Below are 19,368 nucleotides of genomic sequence, written 5' to 3'. Positions count from 1 at the left end.
AAACTTTAATAAAATAAAAATGAATTGAAATAAAACCCTTCTACTCCAACAAAGGAAAACTATCTCTTATTCTTGTTTACATCTACTATTTTACATTTATTTTCATAATTGATGTAAAAATGTCCACATTTTAATATACGAAAATGATCGTAAAATAACGGACATATAAAATAAGTGCAACAATACATTGTCCTAAGTCCTTACAAGACAAAATGAGCGCACCACAAGTGATTGAAATTCAGACCGTGCAATAGTATTGCACTTTAAATAATTGAGATTAAAAGTTAAATTCACTTTTAATAACCCTTGAATTGATTTTTATAAATATTATATAAATATATATATATATATATATATGTGGGGCTAAAGAATCTGACAACCCCGGCCCACTTTATACATGGCCGAGGACGGACAAAGAAAGTCCAAATAGCCTAGAAACGTTGTCGAGGACGATCTTGTTCTCGGCATTCCAGATCCAAGAAGGAAAAAAAGGCACACCGTTAAAGGCAGCCTCCCAAAGCGCCCCTAAAAAAAGAGCAAGTATAGTAGGACACCCATGGGGGTATGGTGTAGGAGCAATTCAAGGAGAAACTGTCATCTCCGCATTAAATGCACCCAACCAACGTTCTGGCCACATTAATGAGGAAATGACCCCTAAATAGTGTGGTCTTGGTTGTCGCAACTCACAGAGGGTTTAGGAAGGTGGCTGATGGGATGAGCACTCTAGTAATGACCTGCATGATCAACAGATGGAGGACCAAGATCAATTGGAAGGAGATATATAATGTGAGAGATCCTCCAAGAATGGGGGATCGAAAATCAGGAGGAAGAGAAAAAAAGGAGAATACGGGAAAAACTTGCATGATCTTGGAAGCCTTTGTAACCTAGTATTAAAGAAAGAAGAAGAACACTAAGTTCCTCGAACGAAGAGCCCGAGGACAGAATTTCATACTTTAGTCTATATTCTTGTTATCCAATCCATACATAACCGTGTCTAGTTGTTATAATCCTGACTAAGACCTAGTTTTTAAACTCATTCTCTATAAATTTATTGTATTGGGTTAGCTAGGTTTGAGTCTACTCATCCGATAGAAGAAGTGCTCGAACCTGGTCCCTACAATTGGCGCCGTCTGTGGGAAGAGCTTGTGTGTTAGTGAGTGTAACAATTAAGCATGGTAGGATCAGACCCCTCATCAAGCAGGCTCACATCAGCCCGAACCGGCTAGATCCCAACAACAAGGTAACTTTCCTAACCCTGAACGTGATCGAAATGAAGAAAATGGAAGGTTACGAGAGGGAAGTGTAAACACCACTCAAACCAGCAAAAGCTATTCTTGTGTGGGCAGTCACGTGCTCTAGAGACAAAATAACAACCAGGCCGTGCAACCCGAAGAAGTTAGGAGCCATGTTCCTCAGAAACAGAATGATAAGCAAGCCATGCAGCGAGAGATAAACGATTTGAAAAGAGAGTTGCGCCATGCACAACGAAGGCGATCTAATTCAAGGCCTGATGTACCCTCAAATGATGAAAGTGACGATAATTATAGACAAAAATCGAGGACTCCCTTAAGTGAGACCTTTTCTCACGATGAAGAGCACTACCGGAAGCGTAAGCGCAAAAGCCCATCTCCTAGGGGCTTGGGAAATGATGCCATTAGCAGGGCACTGGATCAACTCTCCAAGTCGCCTTTCACGTACCACATAGAAGGGGCTACGCTCCCTCGACGGTTCCAACAGCCAACTTTCTCCATTTACAACGGTAAAACAGACCCCGTGGAGTATGTGAGCCAGTTCAACTAAAGGATGGCTATCCATTCTAAAAACGAGGCGCTGATGTGCAAGGTTTTCCCGTCTAGCTTGGGACCAGTGGCGATGAGGTGGTTTAATGGCTTAAAGATGAATTCCATAGATTCGTATAGGCAGCTAACCCAAGCTTTTGGCTCCCGCTTCGTTACAAATAGCAAAGCTCTTCGACCTTTGAGTGCTTTGTTGTCGTTATCCATGCATGATGGAGAAACTCTAAAGGCCTACTCGGACAGATATTGGGAGACGTACAATGAAATGGACGACAATTTTGACGATTTCGCCATTATCACCTTAAAAAATAGTCTCCCAACTGAGCACAGCTTGAGGAAGTCTCTAACTGGCAAGCCCGCCACCAGTATGCGACAATTGATGGATCAGATCGATAAGTATAAATAAGTGGAGGAAGACCAGTTGCAAGGTAGAGGAAAAGAGAAAGTTATCCCTCAGGAGAGGAGGGATTTCAGGTCTGACCGATATAACAACAACCGCTCGAGGAGAGATTTCGTAGGGCAACCTAGAGCAACCAACACATAGACTGTCAATATTGTATTTCGAGAACCAATACATCGGGTGTTGGAGAAAATCAAGAACGAGCCATACTTTAGGTGGCCGAATAAGATGGCGGGAGAGTCCACGAGGCGCGATCAGAACTTTTATGGCCAATACCACCAGGATCACGAACATACCACGGAGAATTGCAGGAACCTCTGGAACTACCTGGACCAGCTAGTCCGAGAAGGAAAGCTGAAACACCTTCTGCATCATTCCAGTGGTCATCAAGGCCAGACCCATCAGGAAGCCCGGAGGGATACTGCCTTAAGGCCATCTGCAGGGACGATCAACGTAATCGTGGCTGCACCAGGAAGAACAGGCACATGCCCTTCACGAGTGTTATCGGTGGCTCAGCTGCCCGCCGAGGAGACCCAGCCAGGGCCGAAGAGGGCCAGAATGAACTTTCATCCCGTCTTGAGTTTTTCAGAAGAAGACAAGATCGGAACCATCTAGCCCCATGACGATGCGCTGTTGATCACTTTCAGAATCGGGGACTACGATGTGAAAAGAGTGATAGTGGATGGCGGTAGTGCGGACAAGGTTATGTACCCCGACCTCTACAAGAGGCTGAGGTTAAAACCGGAGGACTTGATGCCCTATAGCTCTCCTCTGATGAGCTTCGACGGAAAGCTGGTCATTCCAAAAGGCATGATTAGGTTACCCATCCAGACCGGCCCAGAGATAGTGGAGGTAAACTTTATCGTGGTGGACACCTACTCCTCCTATACAGCTATTGTTGGTAGGCCCTGGCTCCATACCTTAGGGGCTGTTGCTTCCTCATTGCATCAGAAGGTGAAATTCCCGTTAGGGGACCAAGTTCTAGAAATCCGTGGTTACCAATCCACGGCAAGGCAGTGTGTGGTGGCCGACGTCTCACATTGACTCAATGCAGAGTCCTCGGCCTTTGCTGAAAAGAATTTATAGCAATCAAGGGCCCTAGTTTTGCTGCCTGATACGGCTGCCGAGGAGGCGAAATACGAAGATCTAGAGGAGGTGGTTATTGGTGGTGACCCGGAGAAGTTCTTTCGGGTAAGAGCTTAGCTGCCTCTTCAGGAGAAGGAGGACTTGATTGAGTTTCTCAAAAGAAACATTGACGTGTTTGTATGGGATGCCTGCGATGCTCTTGGGATCGATCCAGCCTTCATCTGTCACCATCTCAATGTTAACCCCAAGAAGCAACCACCCCATCACCCATCAAGAGAGCATGCCAATGCGATTAGGGACGAAGTAACGAAGCTTAATCGCACAGGGGCTATCAATGAAGTTTTTTACCCCGAGTGGTTGGCAACACCGTGGTGGTCAAGAAGGAAAACGGAAAATGGCGGGTTTGTGTGGACTTCACGAACCTAAATAAAGCATGCCCAAAAGACCCGTTTCCCATGCCTCGAATAGACCAGCTGGTGGATGCAATGGCAGGCCATCATCGAATGAGCTTTTTAGATACCTTTCAAGGCTATCATCAAATACCACTAACACTGGAGGATCAGGAGAAGACAACCTTCTTGACACCAACTGGGAACTACCACTACAAAGTGATGCCGTTCGGTTTGAAGAACACAAGGTCCACTTATCAAAGGATGATGAAAAGAATGTTCGAGTTGCAGTTGGGCAAGAGCATTGAAATTTATGTCGACGATATGGTGGTGAAGAGTAAAGTGGTGTCCGAGCATTTAGGAGACCTCGGCAGCACCTTTAATGTCTTAAGGAAACATAAGTTGCGCCTAAATGCAGAACCCGCCGTTAAGCCCATTTTTTTTACTATCCTTAAGCCGTTAAGTCTATGAGCCCAAAGTAGAACTTGAGCGTAGGGCTAGTTTTACACTTTTACTAACAGATCATGCTTCTGGTCCCAGGTATCGGGAAAGACTTTATATTTGTTCCAAGAAAAATAAAAAAGAGGCAAACCTGAAACCTCCCTTAATTTATATATAGATATATTTTTTGCTTGAATAAAAATTTTATTGCCAAAAAACAAAACAAAAGAAACCTCGCTTTTTATATAAGGGTAAACTAATGATGTCAAAGTATAATAATAGGGTGGGGCTTTTTTCAGTAGACGTTTTTTTTTTTTTTTTTTTAATGGAGGCTTAGGCCAAGGTCTTGAGCCGCCACTTTAATTAGTTAGTTAAGTCATCCACTCGACACCTATAAAATCTTTACCATGGCCAGACAAATGAACGTGTTCTCTCCTTTTTCTTTTTCTTCTTCTAATAAAATAAAATTAAACACCCATAAAATAAATAAATAAATAAATAAAATTAAACATAGAATTACAACAAATGAGCACAATGAATGCTTAACAAACCAACTTTATTTATTTTTTGGTAAACAACTAACCAACTTAAGTAAATTACGCATGGAAACAAAGTTTACTTCATGCATGAACGTAATTAAACATAGAATTACACAGTACGTAGACAGAGGCTTAAGACAAAGCCTTGGCCATATTTAGAGATGGGCAAGTTGTATAGTGATTTGGCTGCTGGTTACGTAGCTTTGGGTGCCATTGCTAGAATTATTCTTACGTTACGTTACAAAAAGAATGAAAAGGCATCAGATATTCAACAAGGAAAACAGAATAAAATGAATAATTTGAGAGGGTATTGTAGCTCGTTTGGAGGAGGTGGAGGGTTTGAAAAAGTGTAAGGAGGCGAAAAGAAAACAGAAAGCATGAAATTGGCTTGGTTTCATTCTAGTTGATAGCAGTTTTGAAAGCTTGAAATTGCATGGGAGACTCTTACATTTTCTTCTGTCCTCATTCGTTCCATTGGACCCAATATTCGTTCATATATGGGACCCATTCTAATGTTGTTTTAATTGAAAAAAAGATCATCCATTCTTTTCTTTTTTTGAGCGATAACGATAGGAATAGTTTTAAAACATAAATTATTGTAGGGTCATGTTAATGAGTGCCTTAAGGGCATTGGTTAACAATTCATCTTAGGAAAGTTTTGACACCATTTTTATGAGAAATGAAAAAAACTGTCAAAACATTAATTACTTTTTTTTTTTCTTATAAAAACTTTCTTTAAATAAATTATTAACCAATATCCTAAAGCATTTGTTGGCATTTCTCATTATTGTAGTACACAATAACTAGGCTTTGTCAAAAGTGAGCATGTTAATTAACTACCACTGGCGTTGGAATGTCATGCAATATAATGATATCAGTAGAAAAAGAATCCAATTTGGCCAATGTCTTATGAGTTGCGATCAAAACGATGCTACAAACTCTACATTGTAGCCTTAATTGGTAGGCTATTTGTAGCTCAATTATCAAATTAGGAAAAAAGAAAGTAGAGATTCCATCACTGGGTGAGTGGCATTGATAATTGATATATATTAGTCAGCAATTAAAGCTAATTAATCATTTTGCATCAAGCTCGATATGAATGCCTGGAGCACTAGTGCATCACATTCCAATTGAAAGTAAAATGAAAACTTTGAGAAGAAAAGGTTAAGACTACATCGTTCATGGGACCCATTCTAATTTCTAATACTCAAAAGACTCAAAAAGTAGATCACCCTTTTAATTGTGGAGTGTAGCACGCACCCATTAATTCCATTGAAAGTACAATGAGAAGATCGAGAAGCTTGAGAGTAGATCGTTCATGGGACCCATTCTTATATCGAAAGTAGATATCTCTTCCAATGGAAAAGTAGAGCAACTGTTCAAATCGAAAATAGAATAAAGAAAGTCCGGCACAACAGTTGGAAAATTGCCTCAAATATTAACTGTAACTTCGAAAGCAAATTAGGTTTCTTTGTTAAAGTAGGAAAAATTAATTTGATTATATTTTAAAATTTTTTTCTTGATGTGCAATAAAATGTTATTTTTTTGATGTGAAAGGAAACTTATTCTTTATTAAAAAATTAATGTATTCATTGTCTATCATGGGATAAGAATTGAAGAGTAGAAAATAATTGAACATGAAACAAGAGAGAGAGAAAAAAATAGAGAATATTTTCGCTTGAGAGGTAAGAGAAGGAAAAAGACAACAAAATTTGAGTATTTTTCTTCAAAGACCTTGTAAAGCGCACTTTGATTTAAGAAGTCATTAGGCCAAATATTTAATTTATTTAGAGAAAAGAAAACATGAGAAGCACATTGGTAGCGATAATCATGTCTTGTGCAAATTCATTTAGAGAAAAGAGACACATACGTGACAAGCATGTGAATATCAACAATTTCCTTGAAGATAGATTTTAGCTTTTAGATAATTCTCAGTCATGGATTATGGAAATTAGAGCAATAACAATATGACATGTGATAGAGGGAATAAATTAATTGCCAGAACTTCATATATAAATAGTAAAACACTTTCACACACACGACACACACAGTCATCTATCAAAACCAGAGATATCAAATCTCTCTTGTACCCGGAATCCGAAGGTTATCACTTCATGCTCGTTCATCATGTATATTCGCCTCGCATGAACTAGGCTTTGTAACTTAGACATTGTAATCTTGTTAATATTATCAATAAAATATCTTTTAATTTCCTTGTTCTTATTGTTAACTTGTGCATTTCACAAAGAAATCCTATTAAGTTAGGTTGTGCCAAAATCACTCCTCTTTGTGCGAAGTGAGTTTCCTACATTGAGTAGTATTTAATCACTTCGAGCGCATTGAAAATTGGTTTGTACTCAAATAATTGTGAATTGAAGAAAAAAAAACATAGTGTATAAAAGAAGAAGAATTGCAATGAGCGTAGTGAGTGTATGTGAATGTAAAAAACATCATTTTTCTTGGACTATGAAACTTATACAAGGAAGATCAATTTGGAATTTCTTGAAAAAGATATTGTAATTGATTTTATAATAGTGGATTTATTCAAAGTTTGTCTCATGGTTTTTTTCCTTAAAAGAGAAAAGGTTTTTTATGTAAATTGATGTATTTTTGGGTGTGATTGATATGGCTTGGTGATTGATTAAAATTGTTAATTGATTTTCTTAATTCACACAATACTAGATTGGGACTCAACAAATCGTATTAGAGCTTCCATTGACTTAACAAGTGGTATCAATACTATACCTATTGTCACATTCGTTGGACAGCTGAGATAGCCTTTTTGGACCTATACTGGTAGTTTTTGGGGCTGTAACTGCAGTTTAATAACGCTGCTATAGCTCTAGTTTTTTGTAATGTGGCCCTAATAAGTATGTGTGAAAACAAAGAAAAACAAGAATATTTTTCTTTAGTCTTGAGACATATACATGGAAAATAAATTTGGGATTTCTTGAGAAAGATATTGTAATTAATTTTTTAATAGTGGATTTATTCGGAGATATTGGTTTTTCCCTTCAAAGAGAGAAAGGGTTTCCCACATTAATTTTTGTATTCTTGCGTGTGATTGATATTTTGGCTTGGTATTTTGGCGATTGATTAAAACTTTGATTTTCTTAATTCATACAAAACTAGATTGTGATCCAAAAACAACAAAATCTTACAAAATTTTCACAACAATCATATTTTGAATTGTGGTGGTTTTGATTGTAATCTTAGTTTTTTCTTTTATCTTATTTTGATTTATAGTGGTTTCGCATCAGCTTATGAAAATATTATGAGATTTTGTTGTGGCCTTATAAAAACTCAATAGTAGCAATAATGATGGAAACTAGAAGACCATGGGGCCCATGGCCTCACTTGGATCGAATTATTTTATAGTATATAATATTAAATTTTAAAGTCTAAACTTCTAAATATTACATATAACTCCTTCTGATTCAAAAAGATCCTAAAAATGGAAATGAACAATTGGATTACACTTATGCCCCCTTCTAAGTGTTGGTTTGGGTAAAGGCAAAAAAAAAAAAAAATTCTCAAGTCTTTTTTGCGAATAAGCTAATTTTTCATCATCATCATTTGAAATAAGCTAATTTTTAGTTTTTCTTACACATTTAATATATAAGTTACCAAAATTTTTTTTTTAAAATACTATATAAATAAGCTACCAAAAGTTGTAGAATATAATCCATTTAGATACCCCACAATTTCAAAGGCATTAACTATTTTAAAAGCACAACTAACTCTTCAGCGGTTAGCTTGTACCCTCAATTCTACCTTTGATATCATTTAGGGCAAGAGCTCTCAGGCCTAGCCCTCCACACACACACTCTCTTTGTAATTATTTTTTATTTTTATTTTTTAAAAAATCTTTGGATAAATCATTCAACTGATTTTGTTTTCTTGACTAGAAAATACTTATATTTGGGCATTGAAAAAAATAAAATAAAAAACCAGTTCTGTTCATTTTCTTTTTTTTCCTAGTTAATTTACTAATTTCGGTTATAAAAAATAAAAATAAAAATAAAGAAAATGTAGGTTAACTATGTCTATATGTTTAAGTACTTGTATGTTAGAATATGTTAGTATGTGTTAGTATGTTACTAAGTAGGTGAGGTGTGTGGTGATGTTAGCTATGTGTATGCTGCTGCATGAGGGGGGCGTGTGATGCTGCATATGGGGTGCTGGTGTGGGGCGTGTACAAGTTGCTGATGAGGCATGCAGGAGCAGCTGATGAGGCATGCAGGAGCAGCTGATGATGGTGCTGCCACTAGTAATGTTACCAAATAAGAGTTAGTTAAATAAATGGTTAGTTGTTGGCATATTGGCAGCTGGTTAACAGCTGGCTTGGCCGTTAGGTAGTTAGGGAGTGAGGCTTGGGAGAGTATTAGAATCCTGGAAAGGAGGAAGCATGTATCAGAATTCATTTCCAAATTCCCAGTTCTTCAATTCTATGTTTTCTCTCTCTCTCTCTAATTCTCTGTTCTTATCTCTTCTCTAATTCTCTGTTCTCATCTCTTCTCTGTTCTTGGAGGCATAAGTTCAACTATCCAAGCCCTCTGTTCCTAACATTGTACTTCTGAGGATCTTTACCGAATGAACATGTTATCTCTTTTTTCTTCTTTCTTCTAATCAAATAAGAATTTATTCAATCAAACATAGAATTACAACAAATTAAAGGAGCACAGTGCAGGACAAACAACAAAGCTGCAAACCTCACACCTCGGATTGTTCATGATACCCTACGTAACTAACCTAGTAAAATACTGCATGGAAACAAAGCTTACTTCATGCACGGTACGTAGAATTTAATAATTTAGCGACAACTGATGAGACATACACGGTACGTAGACAAAGGCTTAAGATAAAGCCTTTGGTCATATTCAGAGCTGGGCAAGTTGGATATTGCTTTGGTTGCTGGTAGCGTCGCTTTGGGCACCATTTTTGGAATTATTCTTACAATTGCGCAGGACAACAACGAGTGTAACAGTGAGAATCAGGAGGCTAATTATTGCCACAGCGAGCTTGACACCCGAAAGCACTTGTTCTTCCCTGTACATTACAAAAAGAATGAAATTGTATCAAATGTTCAACACGGAAAATAAAAATAAAATGAAATTTAGTGAATAATTTTAGGGTATTGTTACTCGTTTAGAGGAGGAGGAGGGTTGGAAGGACGCGAAACCAGAAAGTATGAAAATGGCTGAATGGGTTCCATTCTAGTTGTTAGTACTCAGTAGCTAGTTTGGAAAGCTTGATGTTGAGTGAGTATTATTGTTACATTGTCACATATATTAATATATAGACGCAGATTTTGTCGTTTTCCTCGTTTATGCATGGGACCCATTAAGAGAAGTTGCGGGTATTATCGTTCATGGGTCCCTGTCTTTAGATACTCTCTGTACTAATTGATAAGTATAAAATAATCTTCTCAAAAAGCAAAAAATTGAAAAAAAAAAAAAAGAAAATAAAAGGGAAAGTAGAGCACGGCGAGCACCATTCTGAAAAGGTTGAAAGTCGAATGAGAACTTAAAATTAAGGTCGTTCAAAGGTCATGGACCCATATCTTTTTAAAATGTCGGGAACTGAATTTTCCAGCTATTTTCCTAGTTGTTTCACCTTTATTTCATCAATGTTGAAATCATACCATTAAGATTAGTAGAATACTTTATGTTGAGAAAATAATATGGTTGGGCTTACAAGTTTGAGTTCAACTATATTATTTTAACCACTCTCTCTTGTTATTATTAATTAAGATGTGAGATTTTATTCACACGTGTATACTTAACAAGTTTTATCTTACCTTTGTAGGTTTTTTTTCATCACCAACACATTATTCATGAACCTCTCGTATACCATTTGTGGGAATTACGTGTTAACTTAACACGCTTATCCATGAACACTAACTAGCACATGCCTATACATTGGAATTGGTGTGCTTCACTGTGATCTAGCACCATTGATAATATTTCTTTCATGGGTCTTTTTTCAAGATTTTTTTTTTTTTTTTCTACGAGACCCCTTTAGGCTTGCTCTGTACTCGTTGTGGAAGGGACCTTGAACGTCGAATGCCACCTTCGCCACACAACATATATCAATTTTTTGGATACAAAAGCTCTAATATCACTTATGGAGGAGATAATACCTTAGAAAGCCTCTAATTAAGTAATTAATATAACATATAGCTCCCCTTCGGACCTGGTAGCTAGCCATGATCCAACTCCACCACCTCACTCCATTGTCATCCCTCTCCCTCATGTGTGTGCATGTGTGCATGTGTAATGTGTCTTTCTCTCTTTATTTTTTACTTGTGCACAATATCACGGTTAGGATAAGACAAAACCTTTCAAAATATTCACAACTGGGATTTGGATAATGATTTGGCCAACAGATCAGCTCATAGTATATAATCAAATAATCTAGAGTTGTGGTGGCCGGCAATGATGACGGTGTTATTAGCAGCAGCCAAATCACTATAGATCCAACTTACCTAGCTCTGAATATGACGACGACTTTGTCTTAGCCTCTGTCTGGAGCTTGTACCTATGGAGGAAAATGGTTCATGCATGAAATATAAAAAATTGTTATTATGTAATTTATGTAGAATGCCATGCTTGGTTTTTGTTGGTTTGTTAAATAAATCATGAACTAGCTAGTGTTTGAGCTGTGTGAGATTTTGCAGCCTTTTCTTTCTGTATTGTATTGTGTAAAAATGTTGTATTTCAGTGTTTGATTGAATCAGTTTTGTTTGGTACATGTGTTCGAATTATTTGATTATATACTATGAGCTGATCTGTTGGCCAAATCATTATCCAAATCCCAGTTGTGAATATTTTGAAAGGTTTTGTCTTATCCTAACCGTGATATTGTGCACAAGTAAAAAATAAAGAGAGAAAGACACATTACACATGCACACATGCACACACATGAGGGAGAGGGATGACAATGGAGTGAGGTGGTGGAGTTGGATCATGGCTAGCTACCAGGTCCGAAGGGGAGCTATATGTTATATTAATTACTTAATTAGAGGCTTTCTAAGGTATTATCTCCTCCATAAGTGATATTAGAGCTTTTGTATCCAAAAAATTGATATATGTTGTGTGGCGAAGGTGGCATTCGACGTTCAAGGTCCCTTCCACAACGAGTACAGAGCAAGCCTAAAGGGGTCTCGTAGAAAAAAAAAAAAAAAATCTTGAAAAAAGACCCATGAAAGAAATATTATCAATGGTGCTAGATCACAGTGAAGCACACCAATTCCAATGTACAGGCATGTGCTAGTTAGTGTTCATGGATAAGCGTGTTAAGTTAACACGTAATTCCCACAAATGGTATACGAGAGGTTCATGAATAATGTGTTGGTGATGAAAAAAAACCTACAAAGGTAAGATAAAACTTGTTAAGTATACACGTGTGAATAAAATCTCACATCTTAATTAATAATAACAAGAGAGAGTGGTTAAAATAATATAGTTGAACTCAAACTTGTAAGCCCAACCATATTATTTTCTCAACATAAAGTATTCTACTAATCTTAATGGTATGATTTCAACATTGATGAAATAAAGGTGAAACAACTAGGAAAATAGCTGGAAAATTCAGTTCCCGACATTTTAAAAAGATATGGGTCCATGACCTTTGAACGACCTTAATTTTAAGTTCTCATTCGACTTTCAACCTTTTCAGAATGGTGCTCGCCGTGCTCTACTTTCCCTTTTATTTTCTTTTTTTTTTTTTTCAATTTTTTGCTTTTTGAGAAGATTATTTTATACTTATCAATTAGTACAGAGAGTATCTAAAGACAGGGACCCATGAACGATAATACCCGCAACTTCTCTTAATGGGTCCCATGCATAAACGAGGAAAACGACAAAATCTGCGTCTATATATTAATATATGTGACAATGTAACAATAATACTCACTCAACATCAAGCTTTCCAAACTAGCTACTGAGTACTAACAACTAGAATGGAACCCATTCAGCCATTTTCATACTTTCTGGTTTCGCGTCCTTCCAACCCTCCTCCTCCTCTAAACGAGTAACAATACCCTAAAATTATTCACTAAATTTCATTTTATTTTTATTTTCCGTGTTGAACATTTGATACAATTTCATTCTTTTTGTAATGTACAGGGAAGAACAAGTGCTTTCGGGTGTCAAGCTCGCTGTGGCAATAATTAGCCTCCTGATTCTCACTGTTACACTCGTTGTTGTCCTGCGCAATTGTAAGAATAATTCCAAAAATGGTGCCCAAAGCGACGCTACCAGCAACCAAAGCAATATCCAACTTGCCCAGCTCTGAATATGACCAAAGGCTTTATCTTAAGCCTTTGTCTACGTACCGTGTATGTCTCATCAGTTGTCGCTAAATTATTAAATTCTACGTACCGTGCATGAAGTAAGCTTTGTTTCCATGCAGTATTTTACTAGGTTAGTTACGTAGGGTATCATGAACAATCCGAGGTGTGAGGTTTGCAGCTTTGTTGTTTGTCCTGCACTGTGCTCCTTTAATTTGTTGTAATTCTATGTTTGATTGAATAAATTCTTATTTGATTAGAAGAAAGAAGAAAAAAGAGATAACATGTTCATTCGGTAAAGATCCTCAGAAGTACAATGTTAGGAACAGAGGGCTTGGATAGTTGAACTTATGCCTCCAAGAACAGAGAAGAGATGAGAACAGAGAATTAGAGAAGAGATAAGAACAGAGAATTAGAGAGAGAGAGAGAAAACATAGAATTGAAGAACTGGGAATTTGGAAATGAATTCTGATACATGCTTCCTCCTTTCCAGGATTCTAATACTCTCCCAAGCCTCACTCCCTAACTACCTAACGGCCAAGCCAGCTGTTAACCAGCTGCCAATATGCCAACAACTAACCATTTATTTAACTAACTCTTATTTGGTAACATTACTAGTGGCAGCACCATCATCAGCTGCTCCTGCATGCCTCATCAGCTGCTCCTGCATGCCTCATCAGCAACTTGTACACGCCCCACACCAGCACCCCATATGCAGCATCACACGCCCCCCTCATGCAGCAGCATACACATAGCTAACATCACCACACACCTCACCTACTTAGTAACATACTAACACATACTAACATATTCTAACATACAAGTACTTAAACATATAGACATAGTTAACCTACATTTTCTTTATTTTTATTTTTATTTTTTATAACCGAAATTAGTAAATTAACTAGGAAAAAAAAGAAAATGAACAGAACTGGTTTTTTATTTTATTTTTTTCAATGCCCAAATATAAGTATTTTCTAGTCAAGAAAACAAAATCAGTTGAATGATTTATCCAAAGATTTTTTAAAAAATAAAAATAAAAAATAATTACAAAGAGAGTGTGTGTGTGGAGGGCTAGGCCTGAGAGCTCTTGCCCTAAATGATATCAAAGGTAGAATTGAGGGTACAAGCTAACCGCTGAAGAGTTAGTTGTGCTTTTAAAATAGTTAATGCCTTTGAAATTGTGGGGTATCTAAATGGATTATATTCTACAACTTTTGGTAGCTTATTTATATAGTATTTTAAAAAAAAAATTTTGGTAACTTATATATTAAATGTGTAAGAAAAACTAAAAATTAGCTTATTTCAAATGATGATGATGAAAAATTAGCTTATTCGCAAAAAAGACTTGAGAATTTTTTTTTTTTTTTGCCTTTACCCAAACCAACACTTAGAAGGGGGCATAAGTGTAATCCAATTGTTCATTTCCATTTTTAGGATCTTTTTGAATCAGAAGGAGTTATATGTAATATTTAGAAGTTTAGACTTTAAAATTTAATATTATATACTATAAAATAATTCGATCCAAGTGAGGCCATGGGCCCCATGGTCTTCTAGTTTCCATCATTATTGCTACTATTGAGTTTTTATAAGGCCACAACAAAATCTCATAATATTTTCATAAGCTGATGCGAAACCACTATAAATCAAAATAAGATAAAAGAAAAAACTAAGATTACAATCAAAACCACCACAATTCAAAATATGATTGTTGTGAAAATTTTGTAAGATTTTGTTGTTTTTGGATCACAATCTAGTTTTGTATGAATTAAGAAAATCAAAGTTTTAATCAATCGCCAAAATACCAAGCCAAAATATCAATCACACGCAAGAATACAAAAATTAATGTGGGAAACCCTTTCTCTCTTTGAAGGGAAAAACCAATATCTCCGAATAAATCCACTATTAAAAAATTAATTACAATATCTTTCTCAAGAAATCCCAAATTTATTTTCCATGTATATGTCTCAAGACTAAAGAAAAATATTCTTGTTTTTCTTTGTTTTCACACATACTTATTAGGGCCACATTACAAAAAACTAGAGCTATAGCAGCGTTATTAAACTGCAGTTACAGCCCCAAAAACTACCAGTATAGGTCCAAAAAGGCTATCTCAGCTGTCCAACGAATGTGACAATAGGTATAGTATTGATACCACTTGTTTAGTCAATGGAAGCTCTGATATGATTTGTTAAGTCCCAATCTAGTATTGTGTGAATTAAGACAATCAATTAACAATTTTAATCAATCACCAAGCCATATCAATCACACCCAAAAATATATCAATTTACTTGAAAAACCTTTTCTCTTTTAAGGAAAAAAACCATGAGACAAACTTTGAATAAATCCACTATTATAAAATCAATTACAATATCTTTTTCAAGAAATTCCAAATTGATCTTCCTTGTATAAGTTTTATAGTCCAAGAAAAATGATGTTTTTTACATTCACATACACTCACTACGCTCATTGCAATTTCTTCTTCTTTTATACACTATGTTTTTTTTTCTTCAATTCACAATTACTTGAGTACAAACCAATTGTCATTGCGCTCGAAGTGATTAAATACTACTCAATATAGGAAATTCACTTCGCACAAAGAGGAGTGATTTTGGCACAACCTAACTTAATAGGATTTCTTTGTGAAATGCACAAGATAACAATAAGAACAAGGGAATTAAAAGATATTTTATTGATAATATTAACAAGATTACAATGTCTAAGTTACAAAGAGCCTAAGTTACAAAGCCTGGTTCATGCGAGGCGAATATACATGATGAACTTACAAGCATGAAGTGGTAACCTTCGGATTCTAGGTACAAGAGAGATTTGATATCTCTGGTTTTGATAGATGACTGTGTGTCATGTGTGAGAAAGTGTTTTACTATTTATATATGAAGTTCTGGAAATTAATTTATTCCCTCTATCACATGTCATATTGTTATTGCTCTAATTTCCATAATCCATGACTGAGAATTATCTAAAAGCTTAAATCTATCTTCAAGGAAATTGTTGATATTCACATGCTTGTCACGTATGTGTCTCTTTTCTCTAAATGAATTTGCACTAGACATGATTATCGCTACCCATGTGCTTCTCATGTGTTCTTATTTATGCACTATTACGCACACTATTTTTTATGGATCGAAGTAATTGTCTTAACTCTTAGGCTCCGTTTGGGAGTTCATAAGGGAAGGGAATGAAATTGAATGGAATGATCATAAGAAAATGGAAAGGAATGAAATGATCATAAGGCCCCGTTTGGGAGGAGGGAATGGAATGGAATACAATGGAAAGGAATGAAAAGAATAATTTTAGAATATTCTTCATTTCCCTTGTTTGGGAGTTTTAATGAAGGGAATGGAAAGTACATTTCCTTATTTGAGAGTTTAAGTGAGAGTGAATGGAATGGATAGGAGGGAACACTCATTTCTCTCTATTCCCTTAAAACCTCAAATTTTCATTCCCCCTGAAATTAGGAGGATTGGGAGGGGATGAAATTAGATTTAATAATTTTTTTATTAAAACTCCCAAGATACCCCTATATATTCAACCATTTATTTTAAAATATGGGTTTAATAGTAATATTGTCATAAAATGATTTCATTCTATTCCCTTCATATTACTCCCAAACAAGATTACTTACATTTCATTCATTTTTATTTCTTTCCATTCCTTAATTTTAAAACATCCAATCAAGGTTACTTAATTCCATTCCATTTTTTTCCATTTCTTTCCCTTACTTAAATACATTCCATTCATTTCCATTCCCTTATGATCATTCCATTCCCTTATGAACTCCCAAACAAAGCCTAAGGAAATGGAAAGGAATAGAATGCATTTAAGTAAGGGAAATGAATGGAAAAGAATGAAATGGAATAGAATTAAGTAACCTTGATTGGAAGTTTTAAAATAAAGGAATGGAAAGGAATGAAAATGAATGGATTGTAAGTATTCTTGTTTGGGAGGAACATGGAGGGATTGGAATAGAATCATTTTATGATAATATTACTATTAGACCCCTATTTTAAAATAAAAAAATTGAGTATACAGAGGAATTTCGGGAGTTTTAGTAAAAAAATTATTAACCTAATTTCATTTCCTCTCATTTCTCCCAATTTTGGAAGGAATGAAAATTTGAGGTTTTAAGGGAATAGAGAGAAAAGAGTGTTCCCTCCTACCCATTCCATTCACTCCTACTTAAATTCCCAAATAAAGGAATGAACTTTCTATTTCCTCCATTAAAACTCTCAAACAAGGGAATAGAAAAATATTTTAAAATAATTCTTTTCATTCATTTCTATTCCATTCCCTCCTCCCAAATGAAGCCTTAAGTCACTCTCTAGTAAAATGATGTCACTTGTCTCTTTCTAAGGGCTTCATTTATTGTGTCAGTGCCATGACAATATGATACAAATAAAACTTAATAATTAATGACTATATAATAGTGGCACATGTACTATTTATTTAAATAAATTAAATATTTGGCCTAATGACTTCTTAAATCAAAGTACGCTTTACAAAGTCTTTGTAGAAAAAACTCAAATTTTGTTGTCTTTTTCCTTGTCTTACCTCTCAAGCAAAAATATTCTCCAATTTTTTCTCTCTCTCTCTCTCTTGTTTCATGTTCAATTATTTTCTCCTCTTCAATTCTTATTACATGATAGACAATGAATACATTAATTTTTTAACAAAGAATAAGTTTCCTTTCACATCAAAAAATAACATTTTATTGCACCTCAAGAAAAAAATTAAAAAATATAATCAAATTGATTTTTCCTATTTTAACAAAGAAACCTAATTAGCTTTCGAAGTTACAGTTAATATTTGAGGAAATTTCCCAACTATTGTGCCGGACTTTCTTTATTCTATTTTCGATTTGAACAGATGCTCTACTTTTCCATTGAAAGGGATATCTACTTTCGATATTAGAATGGGTCCCATGAACGATCTACTCTCAAGCTTGTCGATCTTCTCATTGTACTTTCAATTGGATTAATGGGTGCGTGCTACACTCAACAATTAAAAGGGTGATCTACTTTTTGAGTCTTTGAGTATTAGAAATTAGAATGGGTCCCATGAACGATGTAGTCTCAACCTTTTCTTCTCAAAGTTTTCATTTTACTTTCAATTGGAATGTGGTGCACTAGTGCTCCTGGCATTCATATCGAGCTTGATGCAAAATGATTAATTAGCTTTAATTGCTGACTAATATCAATTATCAATGCCACTCACCCAATGATGGAATCTCTACTTTCTTTTTTCATAATTTGATAATTGAGCTACAAATAGCCTACAAATTAAGGCTACAATGTAGAGTTTGTAGCATCGTTTTGATCGCAACTCACAAGACTTTATTACATTGGCCAAATTGGATTCTTTGTAGACTGATATCATTATATTGCATGAAATTCCAACGCCAGTGGAAGTTAACATGCTCATCACTTTTGACAAAGCGGAGTTATTGTGTACTACAACAATTTATGTTTAAAACTACTCATATCGTTATCCCCAAAAACAGAAAAGAATGGGTGATCTTTTTTTCCAATTAAAACAACATGAGAATGGGTCCCATATATGAACAATAATCAGTGGGTAAGGAGGTCTCCTTTCAATATTGGGTCCCATGGAACGAATGAGGACAGAAGAAAACGTAAGAGTCTCCCATGCAATTTCAAGCTTTCAAAACTGCTATCAACTAGAATGAAACTGATGCAGCGTAGGCGTGTAGAAACAGAATCTAAAACACACAAATACTACAACTCTTCCACTAAACCTAAATTCTACAAGAACACTAGGCTAATAGGCACAGTAATAGAGAAAACCTCTCTAGCAAACTTTTATTCAAAACACACATAACATAAATAATCTCTCTATAAAGAGTATTTATAGGAATAGAATTTCTCCTACTCCTTTTAAGAAAAGAAATAATAGAATTTAACTAGGAAAAGAAAAACAATTAAAATCCCAATTCAACTAGGAAAAGGATTTTAATTCAAAGTACTAGAGTAAATAAATCCTAATTCAAAAAGGAAAAGGAAAACAATAAAAACTATTTGTTTCATCATAACGTGATTTGCATCATTCTCCCTGGGTTGGAAGAAACTTGTCCTTGAGTTTGGAGTCTGGATTAGAATTGTCTCCTCGATATGGAACAAGATGCTTAACATTGAAGACGTCAGATGTATGCATATGACTTGGAAGTTTCAATTGATAGGCATTAGGATTAATTTTCTCAAGAATCTCCAAAGGACCAATCTTTCTAGCAGCTAGTTTGTTGTACTCTCCCACAGGAAAGCGATCTTTGGTCAAAATTGCCCAAACAAAATCACCAATCTCAAATTCTACTACTCGACATTTCTTGTCAGCAGCTTGTTTGTACTTAGCGGAAGTCTCCTGTAAACGCTTAGTAGTAGCCGTATGA

General features: G+C 35.6%; 1 protein-coding gene across 1 annotated transcript; it reads left to right on the top strand.

Annotated features, from left to right (window-relative positions):
• The first annotated feature begins 2,424 nt into the window (after positions 1 to 2,424).
• LOC115974072 lies at positions 2,425 to 3,240 on the top strand. The gene is made up of 2 exons (XM_031094290.1): positions 2,425 to 2,696; positions 2,844 to 3,240. Exons 1-2 carry the CDS (start codon positions 2,425 to 2,427, stop codon positions 3,238 to 3,240), a joined length of 669 nt encoding a protein of 222 aa, XP_030950150.1.
• Positions 3,241 to 19,368: the final 16,128 nt, after the last annotated feature.

The sequence above is a fragment of the Quercus lobata genome, chromosome 2 (genome assembly GCF_001633185.2).
Source record: "Quercus lobata isolate SW786 chromosome 2, ValleyOak3.0 Primary Assembly, whole genome shotgun sequence".
NCBI classification, from domain to species: Eukaryota; Viridiplantae; Streptophyta; class Magnoliopsida; order Fagales; family Fagaceae; genus Quercus; species Quercus lobata.
This window is presented reverse-complemented; position numbering and strand designations above follow the sequence as displayed.